Source organism: Rhea pennata, chromosome 39 (genome assembly GCF_028389875.1).
Source record: "Rhea pennata isolate bPtePen1 chromosome 39, bPtePen1.pri, whole genome shotgun sequence".
NCBI classification, from domain to species: domain Eukaryota; kingdom Metazoa; phylum Chordata; class Aves; order Rheiformes; family Rheidae; genus Rhea; species Rhea pennata.
The window spans coordinates 218,849-232,758 of NC_084701.1; the positions used below are offsets into that span (position 1 = coordinate 218,849).

General features: G+C 67.0%; 3 protein-coding genes across 3 annotated transcripts; 2 read left to right on the forward strand and 1 right to left on the reverse strand.

The window, feature by feature from the left end:
- Positions 1-289: 289 nt before the first annotated feature.
- ACHE (acetylcholinesterase (Yt blood group)) lies at positions 290-7,034 on the forward strand. The gene is made up of 5 exons (XM_062598898.1): positions 290-941; positions 1,034-1,058; positions 1,110-2,558; positions 3,359-3,525; positions 6,836-7,034. The coding sequence occupies exons 1-5, from the start codon at positions 290-292 to the stop codon at positions 6,955-6,957; spliced, it is 2,415 nt and encodes an 804-aa protein (XP_062454882.1). The 3' UTR covers positions 6,958-7,034.
- LOC134153097 (basic proline-rich protein-like) lies at positions 6,961-8,816 on the forward strand (the record flags this gene model as incomplete). The annotated part of the gene is made up of 1 exon (XM_062598904.1): positions 6,961-8,816. A coding segment is annotated over one exon (1,584 nt), but the record flags the coding sequence as incomplete, so codon positions are not given.
- Positions 8,817-8,920: 104 nt separating this feature from the next.
- On the reverse strand, positions 8,921-13,392 carry C39H17orf49 (chromosome 39 C17orf49 homolog). Its single transcript, XM_062598900.1, is given in 7 exon segments — positions 8,921-10,016; positions 10,145-10,175; positions 10,177-10,250; positions 11,319-11,388; positions 11,390-11,531; positions 11,630-11,731; positions 13,217-13,392. Coding segments are annotated over 7 exon segments (660 nt in total). The 3' UTR covers positions 8,921-9,951.
- Between the last annotated feature and the right edge of the window lie 518 nt (positions 13,393-13,910).

Here is a 13,910-nt window from a genome sequence, read left to right on the forward strand (position 1 = left end):
AGATGGGGGTCCCATCACATCAGGTCCTCCGGTGATGGGTCGAGAGCATCTAGATGGGGATCCCATCACATCAGGTCCTCCAGTTATGGGTGAAGAGCATCTAGATGGAGGTTCCATCACATCAGGTCCTCCAGTGATGGGTCGAGAGCATCTAGATGGGGATCCCATCACATCAGGTCCTCCGGTGATGGGTGAAGAGCATCTAGATGGAGGTTCCATCACATCAGGTTCTCCAGTTATGGGTTGAGAGCATCTAGATGGGGGTCCCATCACATCAGGTCCTCCAGTGATGGGTGAAGAGCATCTAGATGGAGGTTCCATCACATCAGGTTCTCCAGTTATGGGTCGAGAGCATCTAGATGGGGGTCCCATCACATCAGGTCCTCCGGTGATGGGTGAAGAGCATCTAGATGGAGGTTCCATCACATCAGGTCCTCCAGTGATGGGTCGAGAGCATCTAGATGGGGATCCCATCACATCAGGTCCTCCAGTGATGGGTGAAGAGCTTCTAGATGGAGGTTCCATCACATCAGGTCCTCCAGTGATGGGTCGAGAGCATCTAGATGGGGGTCCCATCACATCAGGTCCTCCAGTGATGGGTCGAGAGCATCTAGATGGGGGTCCCATCACATCAGGTCCTCCAGTGATGGGTGAAGAGCATCTAGATGGAGGTTCCATCACATCAGGTCCTCCAGTGATGGGTCGAGAGCATCTAGATGGGGGTCCCATCACATCAGGTCCTCCGGTGATGGGTGAAGAGCATCTAGATGGAGGTTCCATCACATCAGGTTCTCCAGTTATGGGTCGAGAGCATCTAGATGGGGGTCCCACCACATCAGGTCCTCCGGTGATGGGTGAAGAGCATCTAGATGGAGGTTCCATCACATCAGGTCCTCCAGTGATGGGTCGAGAGCATCTAGACGGGGGTCCCATCACATCAGGTCCTCCGGTGATGGGACAAGACCGCTCGGGCAGGGGTCCCACTGCGTCACCCCCCCGCCCCCCGGCCAGCTGACGTCCCCTCTCTCCGCAGGCTCGGGCGCCATGCAGCCGTCGGCGTGGGGCCGGGCGGCCGGGGCTCTGGCCCTGCTGCTGCTGCTGCCGCTGAGCCGGGCGCCGGCGGGCGCTGAGGAGCTGGTGGCGCAGACCGAAACGGGGCCGGTGCGAGGCGTGCGGGTGCCGGTGGGCTCCGGCCACGTCACCGCCTTCCTGGGCATCCCTTACGCCGAGCCGCCCGTGGGTCGCCTGCGTTTCCAACGACCCCGGGCCCCGCGGGCGTGGAGCGGGGTGCTGGACGCTTCGGCGTACCGTCACGCTTGCTACCAGTACGTGGACACCATGTACCCGGGCTTCGGCGGCTCCGAGATGTGGAACCCCAACCGGGAGATGAGCGAGGATTGCCTCTACCTCAACGTCTGGGTGCCCTCGCCCCGGCCCCGCAACGCCTCCGTGCTGGTGTGGATCTACGGCGGCGGCTTCTACAGCGGCTCCGCCTCGCTGGACGTCTACGACGGGCGCTACCTGGCCCACGCCGAGAAGGTGCTGTTGGTCTCCATGAACTACCGCGTGGGCGCCTTCGGCTTCCTGGCGTTGCCGGGCCACCCCGAAGCGCCGGGCAACGTGGGGCTCTTGGACCAGCGGTTGGCGTTGCGTTGGGTGCAGAGCAACATCGGCTCCTTCGGCGGCGACGCCGGCGCCGTCACCATCTTCGGCGAGAGCGCCGGCGCCGCCTCCGTGGGCATGCACCTGCTATCGCCCGCCAGCCGGCCCCTCTTCCGGCGCGCCGTGCTGCAGAGCGGCTCGCCCAACGGGCCCTGGGCCACGGTGGGGGCCGCCGAGGGCCGCCGGCGGGCCGCGCTGCTGGCCAAGCTGGTGGGCTGCGGCGGCGGCAACGACACGGAGCTGCTGGGTTGCCTGCGGGCCAAGGAGCCCCAGGAGCTCATCGACAAGGAGTGGTCGGTGCTGCCCCACCAAGGCATCTTCCGCTTCGCCTTCGTGCCCGTGGTGGACGGGGACTTCCTCGCCGACACCCCCGAGGCGCTGCTGAGCGCCGGAGGTCGCCCCGAAGCCCAGGTGATGCTGGGGGCCGTGCAGGACGAGGGCACCTACTTCTTGGTGTACGGGGCGCCGGGTTTCAGCAAGGACAACGAGAGCCTCATCAGCCGGGAGGAGTTCCTGGGCGGCGTGCGCCTCGGGGTGCCCCACGCCAACGAGCTGGCGGCCGAGGCCGTGGTGCTGCAGTACACGGACTGGCTGGACCAGGACAACCCCGTGAAGAACCGCGAGGCGCTGGACGACATCGTGGGCGACCACAACGTGGTGTGTCCCCTGATGCACTTCGCCCTGCGCTGGGCCGAGCGGGGCGGCACCGTCTTCGCCTACCTCTTCGATCACCGGGCCTCCAACATGCTTTGGCCGCCCTGGATGGGGGTGCCCCATGGCTACGAGATCGAGTTCATCTTCGGGCAGCCCCTCGACCCCAGCCTCAACTACACGGCTGAGGAGGAGCAGCTCAGCCGGAGGATCATGCGCTACTGGGGCAACTTCGCCCGCACCGGGTAGGTGCTGGCGCAGGGGACGTGGAGGGATGGAGACGGAGATGGGCGGAGGGATGGAGATGGAGATGATTGGGTGGAGGGATGGAGATGGTTGGGTGGGAGGATGGAGATGGAGATGATTGGGTGAAGGGATGGAGATGTGTGAGTGGAGGGATGGAGATGGAGATTGTTGGGTTGAAGGATGGAGATGGAGATGGGTGGAGGAATGGAGATGGGTGGAGGAATAGAGATGGAGATGGCTGGGTGGAAGGATGGAGATGGAGATGGGTGGGTAGAAGGAGATGGAGATGGTTGGGTGGAAGGATGGAGATGGAGATGATTGGGTGGAATGATGGAGATGAAGATGGTTGGGTGGAAGGATGGAGATGGAGATGGGTGGAAGGATGGAGATGGAGATGGGTGGAGGGATGGAGATGGAGATGGGTGGAGGGATGGAGATGGAGATGGTTGGGTGGAGGGATGGAGATGGAGATGGGTGGAAGGATGGAGATGGAGATGGGTGGAGGGATGGAGATGGAGATGGGTGGAGGGATGGAGATGGAGATGGTTGGGTGGAGGGATGGAGATGGAGATGGGTGGAAGGATGGAGATGGAGATGGGTGGAGGGATGGAGATGGAGATGGTTGGGTGGAAGGATGGAGACGAAGATGGTTGGGTGGAGGGATGGAGCTGGAGATGGTTGGGTGGAGGGATGGAGCTGGAGACAGGTGGGTGGACAGAGCCAGCGGCAGTGGGAGACGGCCGGGGCGGGGCGGGCGGGCGGGCGGGGGCGGCCGCCCGAACGGAGGCGCTGCCGGCAGGGACCCCAACGAGCCGGCGGAGCGGGAGCGCCGGTGGCCGTCGTACACGGCGGCGGGGCAGCGCTACGCCCGCCTCAACGCCGGGCCCCTGGCCGTGGCCCAGGGCCTGCGCGCCCAGGCCTGCGCCTTCTGGACCCGCTTCCTGCCCAAGCTGCTCAACGTCACCGGTGAGGGCGCCGCGGGGACGCGGGGTGGCACCGGGGCACGTGGCATGGAGGGGGGACGTGGTACGGGGCCGGGAGGTGGCACCTGCCATGGGGGGGGACATGGGTGCCTGGAAGACCATGGGGGTGGCATGGGAGGGGACTCAACATGGAGATGCTGGGTGGCACCAGGGACACGTGGCATGGAGGGGGGACGTGGTACGGGGCCGGGAGGGGGCACCTGCCATGGGGAGGGACATGGGTACCTGGAGGACCATGGGGGTGGCATGGGAGGGGACTCAACATGGAGATGCTGGGTGGCACCAGGGACACGTGGCATGGAGGGGGGACGTGGTACGGGGCCGGGAGGTGGCACCTGCCATGGGGGGGGACATGGGTGCCTGGAGGACCATGGGGGTGGCATGGGAGGGGACTCAACATGGAGATGCTGGGTGGCACCAGGGACACGTGGCATGGAGGGGGGACGTGGTACGGGGACGGGAGGTGGCACCTGCCATGGGGGGGGACATGGGTGCCTGGAGGACCATGGGGGTGGCATGGGAGGGGACTCAACATGGAGATGCTGGGTGGCACCAGGGACATGTGGCATGGAGGGGGGACATGGTACGGGGACGGGAGGGGGCACCTGCCATGGGGAGGGACATGGGTGCCTGGAGGACCATGGGGGTGGCATGGGAGGGGACTCAACATGGAGATGCTGGGTGGCACCAGGGACACGTGGCATGGAGGGGGGACGTGGTACGGGGACGGGAGGTGGCACCTGCCATGGGGGGGGGAAATGGGTGCCTGGAGGACCATGGGGGTGGCATGGGAGGGGACTCAACATGGAGATGCTGGGTGGCACCAGGGACACGTGGCATGGAGGGGGGACGTGGTACGGGGACGGGAGGTGGCACCTGCCATGGGGGGGGGGGACATGGGGGACCCCAAATTGGGGACAAGGACATAGAGGGGAGGGGACACGGGTCCCTGTGGGTCAGGGGACAAGGGGGGACCCCAAGATGGGGACAGAGGGGACACGGGGTGGGTGGAGGGGGGGGCACCTTGGGGAGGGCTGCAGGAACCCCCCCCCCATACCCCCTCGTGCCCCGGACGCCTGGGCCCCTCCGCCAGTGACCCCATCTCTGCCCCCCCCATGTGTCCTTCCCCCCCCCCCCGGCGGTGTGGGGCAGCCCCCGTGGAGCCCTGCCCAGGCACGGCCCGGACGCCTGGGCCCCCGGCCCCCGCCCCGCTCCTGCTGCCCGTCCCCCTGCTCCTGCCGCGGCTGCTGCGCTGAGGCCGCGCACACGCGTGTGCACGCCCCGGCGCACGCCCGTTGCACACGGGTGCGTGCCCTGGGGCATGGCACACGCGTGTGCACGCCCTGGCTCTTGCATGTTGCCCGTGTGCGCACGGCCCGGCACACGGTGCATGCGTGTGCACGCCCCGGCACACACACGTTGCACACGTGTGTGTGCCCTGGCGGTGCAGCTTGCACACGTGTGCGTGCCCTGGGGCATGGCACACGCGTGTGCACGCCCTGGCTCTTGCATGTTGCCCGTGCGCGCACAGCCTGGCACACGGTGCATGCGTGTGCATGCCCCGGCACACACACGTTGCACACATGTGCGTGCCCTGGTGGTGCAGCTTGCACACGTCTGCATGCCCTGGGGCATGGCACACGCGTGTGCAAGCCCTGGCTCTTGCATGTTGCCTGTGCACACACGGCCCGGCACACGGTGCACGGCATCAGCACGTTACACGCGTGTGCACGCCCTGGGGCACGCTGGCAACTCGGCCCGCAGAGCCGTGTCCTTGCACACGCGTGCACACTCACGTGCAGAGAGCCGGGCTGGCGCCCATTGCCTGAGCAGGTGCATGTCCGCCCGCACACGCGTGTGCAGGGGCTCTCTGCACACGCGTGTGCGAACGCGTGCTTCACGCCGCACTGCGGCCCCGTCTTTGCAGCATCTTGCTCGACGGCGGGGGGGGGGAGGGTTGAGGGGTGCATGGGGGCTGTAGGGGGCACATGGGGGGGACTATGGGGCCTCTGGGGGGTCTGGGAGGTGCATGGAGGCTATAGGGGACATGTGAGGGGCCTATAGGGGCTATAGGAGGCACGGGGGGGGGGGCTATGGGGCCTATAAGGGGTCTGTGAGGTGGATGGCAGCTATGGGGAGGGCACATGGGGGGGCTTATGGGCCCCATAATGGGTCTGGGGGTGCATGGGGGCTATAGGGGGCACGTGAGGGTCTTATAGGGGGCTGTACGGGGGCTATAGGGGGCACACGGGGGGGCTATGGGGCCTCTAAGGGGTCTATGGGGCGGATGGCAGCTATGGGAGGGGCACATGGGGGGGGCTTATGGGCCCCATAATGGGTCTGGGGGTGCATGGGGGCTATAGGGGGCACGTGAGGGGGCTATAGGGGCTATAGGGGGCACACGGGGGGGGCTAGGAGGCCTCTAAGGGGTCTGTGGGGTGGATGGCAGCTATGGGGGGGGCACACGCATGCGGGCTATAGGGGGCCCTACGGGATGCATGGGGGGGGTACATGGGTGCACGTGTGTTGTCGCCCCCCCCCAAACCCCCACACCCTTGTTATTATCCTCCCCCGCCCCAAAAAAAGGGACCCAGGCGTCCGGGTACCCCCCCTCCCCCCCCCGGCTGCAGCAAGAGGCTGGGATGGACAGCGGGGAGGGGGGTCCTGGGGGGAGGTCCGGGGGGGATGCTCGGGGGGGGGGGTCCTAGGGTCGGGTGCTCGGGGGAGTGTTTGGGGGGTGCTTGGGGGGTGTCCTGGGGGGGCAGTGGGGGGTCCTGGAGGGGAGTGTGGGAGAGGGCGCTCAGGGGGGGCCCGGTGGGGGGTGCTCAGGGGGGTGCCCAGGGGGGTGTCGGGGGGGGGTCCTGGGGTGCGGGGGTCCACTCGGGGGGCCCAGGGGGACCCGGGGAGGGTCCTGGGGGGGGCCTGGGGTGGGGGGGCCTCTCAGGGGGGCACTCGGGGGGCCCGGTGGAGGGTCCTGGTGTGGGGGGGGCCTGGTGTGGGGTCGTGACGTGGGGGGCCGCTCGGGGGGGTGCTCCAGGGGGTCCGGGGGGTGTCCTGGTGTGGGGGGGCCGCTCGGGGGGGGACACTCAGGGGGCCCGGTGGGGGGTCCTGGTGTGGGGGGGCTGCTCGGGGGGGGGGGGGGGCCCAGTGGGGGGGTCCTGGGGGGTTCCTGGTGTGGGGAGGCCGCTTGGGGGGCACTCAGGGGGATCCTGGGGGGGGTCCTGGCGTGGGGGGGGGGGGGGGGGGGCCGCTCGGGGGGCTCCCGGGGGCCGCTGCGAGCCGCTGTGGGGCAGACGACATCGAGGAGGCCGAGCGGCAGTGGCGCCTGGAGTTCCACCGCTGGAGCTCCTACATGATGCGCTGGAAGAGCCAGTTCGACCACTACAGCCGCCAGGACCGCTGCGCCGAGCTCTGAGTGACGCCGGCACCGCCGCCGGCGCCGCCAACACCCGCGCCGCCGCCGCCACGGCCACCAACACCACCACCACGGCCACCAACACCGCCACCACGGCCACCAACACTGCTACCAACACCATCAACAACACCGGCACCACCACCACTACCACCACAGCCACTGCCAACACCACGGCCACCAACACCAACAACACGGCCACCAACACCACCACCACGGCCACCAACACTGCTACCAACACCATCAACAACACCGGCACCACCACCAACACGGCCGCCGCCACCACCACCACCACTGGCACTGCCACCGACACTGCTACCAACACCATCAACAACACCGGCACCACCACCAACATGGCCACCACCACCACCACAGCCACCACCAACACCACCAACACCACCACGGCCACCACCACCACCACTGGCACTGCCACCAACACCATCAACAACACTGGCACTACCACCACCATGGCCACCACCACCACCACCACCACTGGCGCTGCCACCAACACTGCCACCAACACCATCAACAACACTGGCACCACCACCACTACCACCACAGCCACCACCACCACCACGGCCACCACCACCACCACCACTGGCACTGCCACCAACACTGCTACCAACACCATCAACAACACTGGCACCACGACCACTGCTACCAACACCATCAACAACACTGGCACCACCACCACTACCACCACCTCTACCACCACCACCAAAACTGCTACCAACACTGGCAACAGTATCAACACTGCCACCAACACCGCTACCACTACTGGCAACAGCACCAACAGCACCACCACCATCAGCACCAAGACCACCACCGGCACTGTCATCGGCACCATCACCACTACCAACACTCGCAACAGCACCAACACTGCTACCGCCACCACCAACAACACCAACAACACCGCCACCACCAACACCACAGCCACCACCACTACCAACACCAAGAGCACCAACACCACCATCAGCACCAACACCAACACTGGCACCACCACCACCACCGCTACCAACACTCGCAACAGCACCAACACCGCCACCAACACCACTTCCAACACCGGCACTGGCACCACCACCACCACTGGCACCACCACCGGCACGAACCCCCCATGGACCCTCATCCCCCCCCGGACTGACCCAGAGCCAAAGCCCCCCCCCAGGGACACTGGGGTCTTTCCAGTGCCCCCAGTGTCCCCAGTGCCCCCAGGTCGCTGAGTGGCCCCAGACGCCCCCTCGGTGCCCCCCAGATGCCCCCTGGGACCCTGCTGCCCCCCTGCACCCTCAAGGGACCCCCCGGCCCCCCTCCACCACCATCCATATCCATGAGGGTCCCCAATATCCCAGGAGCCCCCCGATATCTATGGGGTTCCCCAATATCCCAGGAGCCCCCCCCAGTATCCATGGGGTCCCCCCAAATCCAACGAGCCCCCCAATATCCATAGGGCCCCCTCAGTATCTATGGGCCCCCCCCATATCTCAGGGGCCCCCCATATCCCAGGCCCCCCCATATGCCAGGGCCTCCCCCAGTATCCATGGGGCTCCCTATCTCCCCAGGGGGGTCCCCAAGCCCAGGGGCTCCCCATAATCCTGGTGTAGCCCCCCCCCAAACTCAGGGGACCCCCCTCAAATCCTTGTGGTCCCAAAACCCAGGGATCTCACCCCAAAAGCCAGGACCCCCCCCTAAACCCCAGGGGTCCCCTAAATCCTTCCCCCTACCCCATATCCCAGGGGTCCTTCATATCTCAGGGGGTGGATTTGGGGGGGGGGCAGAGCAACAACCCCCCCCAGCCCCAGGTTTTGGGGGGCCTCCGTGCTGCTCTTCCCCCCAATAATTATTTTTAAAGGTTAATTAATAAAAAAGGGCCCCAAACCCAGCTGTGATGCCTCGATTTTGGCGGGGGGGGGGACACGACACCCCTGTCCCCGACCCCCGACGCGCACCCAAAGGAGGACGCGGTGGCCCCGAAAACGCCGGGGGGGGTCCCGGACCTTTATTAAGCCGAATAAACGGGGGGGGGGGAACATGAGAGGGGACCCCCGGAGGTCCCCTGTGCTGCCCCCCAAATGAGACCCCCCCCCCCCCGCCCTTCCCCACACCTGGACCTGGCTCTGTCCCCCCAGGGGGGCCCAGGAGTCCGGGAAAGGAGGGAGGGGGGTGCGAGGTGACCGGGGACACAGACTAGGGACACCCGGGGGTCCCAGGAGGGTCTGGGGGGGGGTCCCCAAGAGGCCCTGCTGGGGGGGAGGGGAGTCTCAGGGGGACCCCAGGGTGGCTCTGCGGAGGGTCTGGGGGTCAGGGGGTTACCCTGGGGGTCCGGGGGGTCAGCGGACCAGCAGAGGCAGCTCCAGGGGTCCCCGGGGTGCTCTGGGAGCTCTGGGGGTCCCCAGGGTGCTCAGGGGGTCCTGGGGGGGGGGTCAGCGGGCCAGCAGGGGCAGCTCCGGGGTCCCCGGGGTGCTCAGGGGGGTCCTGGGGTGCTCAGGGGTTGTCCTGGGGGGGGGGTCAGTGGGCCAGCAGGGGCAGCTCTGGGGGGTCCCCAGGGTGCTTGGGGGTCCTGGGGGTCCCCGGGGTGCTTGGGGGGGTCCCAGGGGTTCCCAGGGTGTTTGGGGGTTCCCGGGGGTCCCCAGGGGTCCCCAGGGTGCTTGGGGGGTGTCAGCGGGACAGCAGTGGCAACTCTGGGGGTCCCTGGGGTGCTCGGGGGGGTCCCCAGGGGTCCCGGGGTGCTCGGGGGGGTCCTGGGGGTCCCTGGGGTGCTCTGGGGAGCTCCAGGTGTCCCTGGGGTGCTCGGGGGGGGGGGGTCCCAGGGGGGTCAGCGGGCCAGCAGGGGCAGCTCCAGGTGTCCCTGGGGTGCTCGGGGAGGTCCCCAGGGGTCCCGGGGAGGTCCTGGGGGTCCCTGGGGTGCTTGGGGGGGTCCCCAGGGGTCCCAGGGAGGTCCTGGGGGTCCGCGGGGTGCTCAGGGGGGTCCCGGGGGTCCCCGGGGTGGGGGGGGGGGGGTCAGCGGGCCAGCAGGGCCAGGTCTCCGGAGGTGACGAGCAGCCCCGGGTCGAGGTTCAGGCTGTCTGAAAGACGGAGAGAGGTGACAGGCGCGGCCGGCGGGGGAGGGGGGCTCACGGGGACAACCCCCCCCCCCCCCCAAAAAAAATGTCACCCCCCGCCACACCCGCCGCCCCCCCCGGCAGGGCCGTACCCTGGTCGAAGTTGAGCTTCTTGGCGGGGGGGGGTCTCGCCGAGCCCCTCGATGTCCACCAGGTCGCTGTTGGCGTCCGAGTCGTTCAGGGCGCTCAGGGTGACGTCTTGGGGGGGGGGGGGGGCACCGAAACGGGGTTATTTAGGGGAAATCTGGGGGTTTGGCAAAAATTACGGGGAGTCTCGGGGGTGGGGGTGGGGGGTCCTGAGGGCTACGGGGCCTCACGGAGGATCTGGGCTAAAGACGAGGGGGGGGCGGGGGGGCCCTGGGGTGATGTGGGGACCCCAGGCATAAAAAGGGGGGTGTCGGGGGGGGAGATGGGGACCCTGGGGGGGTCAGGGAGGACCCCAGGGGTGAGGAGGGGACCCCAGGGATAGAAAGGGGGTGTCGGGGGGGAGATGGGGACCCTGGGGGGGTCAGGGAGGACCCCAGGGGTGACGAGGGGACCCCAGGGATAGAAAGGGGGTGTCGGGGGGGGAGATGGGGACCTTGGGGGGGGTCAGAGGGACCCCAGGGATAGAAAGGGGGTGTCGGGGGGAGATGGGGACCCTTGGGGTTCAGGGAGGACCCCAGGGTGACGAGGGGACCCCAGGGATACAAAAGGGTGTCGGGGGGGAGATGGGGACCCTGGGGGGAGGTCAGGGGGACTCCAGGGGTGATGTGGGGACCCCAGGGATACAAAGGGGTGTCAGGGGGGAGATGGGGACCCGGGGGGGGGGGGCAGAGGGACCCCAGGGATAAAAGGGGGTGTCAGGGGGAGATGGGGACCCGGGAAGGGGGGTCAGAGGGACCCCAGGGATAGAAAGGGGGTGTCGGGGGGGAGAGGGGACCCTCGGGAGGGGTCAGAGGGACCCCAGGGATAAAAAGGGGGTGTCGGGGGGAGATGGGGACCCTGGGGGGGGTCAGGGAGGACCCAAGGGTGACGAGGGGACCCCAGGGATAGAAAGGGGGGGCGGGGAGGAGATGGGTACCCTGGGGGAGGTCAGAGGGACCCCAAGGATACATAGGGGGTGTCGGGGGGGAGATGGTGAACCTGGGGGGGGGGGGGTCAGAGGGACCCCAGGATAAAAAGGGGTGTCGGGTGGGGGGGGAGATGGGGACCCCAAAGTGGGGTCTGAAGGACCTCGGTGAAGACCACCCCCCCACCCCCAACAAAAAAAAAGGAGCCGCTCACCTGAAATCTTCTGCTTCTTCCGGGGGGGTCGGGCAGGGCCCCCCCCGGGGCGGGGGCGGCCAGCGGGGCGGCGGCAGCGGCGGCGGCGGCGGGGGGGGGCGGCGGCGGGGGGGGCGCCCGCTTTTGCGGGGCCCCTTCTTGGGCGAGTCGGCGGGCAGGGGCACCCCGCTGTCCTCGTAGGCCTTGCGCTTCGCCGTCGCCTTGATCTGCGCCCTGCGAGGGTTCGGCGGGGGGGGGGTGGGTGTGGGTGGGGGTGTGGGGGGTTCGGGGGGTGGGGGGAATTTTGGGGGGGTCCCCCCCCCCCCCCTTACACCGTGCGGTCCTTGATGAGGGCGCTGATGCGGTTCAGGTCCTCGCAGAAGCGTTTCACCGAAGCCCGGAGCATCTCGATCTCCGTCTCCGTCCACTTGGCCCTGGGGTGGGGGGGGGGGGGCGTGGGGTGGGGGGGGGGGTGGGGGGGGGGCGTGGGGGGGGGGGGGGGCAGCGGTAGGGTCAGGGTTCCCCCCACCCCCCACCCCACTGCGTCTCCCCACCCCCCTTCCTGCCCCCTAATCCTGCCCCCACCTTCCCCAGGGTTCCCCTCTCCCTGCTCCGAGGTTCCTCCAGGGACCCCCACGGGGGGGACCCCATAGGGCCTCCCCACCCCCCACCCCCACCCCGGGGACCCCATGGACCCCATAGGGACCCCACAGGCCTCCTAGGGACACACCTGTGGGCCAAGGGGATCTCCCCCACCCCCCGCCCCACCCCGACCTCACGGGGACCTTCACAACCGTATGGGGACCCTCATGGCCCCACGAGGGCCCTGGTGACTCTATAGGGGACCCTGTGGCCCCACAGGGACCCCTGCTACCCCACGGAGATCTCACAGCCCCCATAGGGACACCACAGGGACCTCCACAGCCCTATGGGGACGCTACAGGCCCCACGGGGACACTGGTGACCCCATAGAGGACCCCTGGAGACCCCGGAGGCTCCATGGAGACCTCCATGAACCCCACAAGAGATACCACAGCACCTCTAGGGTCACTATATTACCCCATAGGGACCTCCAGGACCCTATGGGGACCTCCATAATCCCATGAGCATCTCCATGGTCCCACGGGGGCCCTGCTGACCCCAGAGGGGACCCCATGGAGACACCAAAAGCTCCACAAAGACTCCCATGAACCCCACGGAGATACCACAGCACCTCTAAGGTCACTATACACCCCATAGGGACCTCCACGACCCTATGGAGACCTCATAATCCCATGAACATCTCCATGGTCCCACGGGGGCCCTGCTGACCCTAGAGGGGACCCCACAGAGACACCAAAAGCTCCACAAAGACTCCCATGAACTCCACGGAGATACCACAGCACCTCTAGGGTCACTATATACCCCATAGGGACCTCCACGACCCTATGGAGACCTCCATAATCCCATGAGCATCTCCACGGTCCCACGGGGGCCCTGCTGACCCAGAGGGGACCCCACAGAGACACCAAAAGCTCCACAAAGACTCCCATGAACCCCACGGAGATACCACAGCACCTCTAGGGTCACTATATACCCCATAGGGACCTCCACGACCCTATGGAGACCTCCATAATCCCATGAGCATCTCCATGGTCCCACGGGGGCCCTGCTTACCCAGAGGGGACCCCATGAGACACCAAAAGCTCCACAAGACTCCCATGAACCCCACAGAGATACCACAGCACCTCTAGGGTCACTATATACCCCATAGGGACCTCCACGACCCTATGGAGACCTCCATAATCCCATGAGCATCTCCACGGTCCCACGGGGGCCCTGCTGACCCCAGAGGGGACCCCATGGAGACACCAAAAGCTCCACGAAGACCTCCATGAACCCCACAGAGATACCACAGCACCTCTAGGGTCACTATATACCCCATAGGGACCTCCAGGACCCTATGGGGACCTCCATAATCCATGAGCATCTCCACGGTCCCACGGGGGCCCTGCTGACCCCAGAGGGGACCCCACGGAGACACCGAAAGCTCCACAAAGACTCCATGAACCCCACGGAGATACCACAGCACCTCTAGGGTCACTATATAGCCCATAGGGACCTCCACGACCCTATGGAGACCTCATAATCCCATGAGCATCTCCACGGTCCCACGGGGGCCCTGCTGACCCTAGAGGGGACCCCATGGAGACACCAAAAGCTCCACAAAGACTCCCATGAACCCCACGGAGATACCACAGCACCTCTAGGGTCACTATATACCCCATAGGACCTCCACGACCCTATGGGGACCTCCATAATCCCATGAGCATCTCCACGGTCCCACGGGGGCCCTGCTGACCCCAGAGGGGACCCCACGGAGACACCGAAAGCTCCACAAAGACTCCATGAACCCCACGGAGATACCACAGCACCTCTAGGGTCACTATATACCCCATAGGGACCTCCACGACCCTATGGAGACCTCCATAATCCATGAGCATCTCCACGGTCCCACGGGGGCCCTGGTGACCCCAGAGGGGACCCCACGGAGACACCGAAAGCTCCACGAAGACTCCATGAACCCCACGGAGATACCACAGCCCCACGGGGGACGTCACAGACCCCACGAGG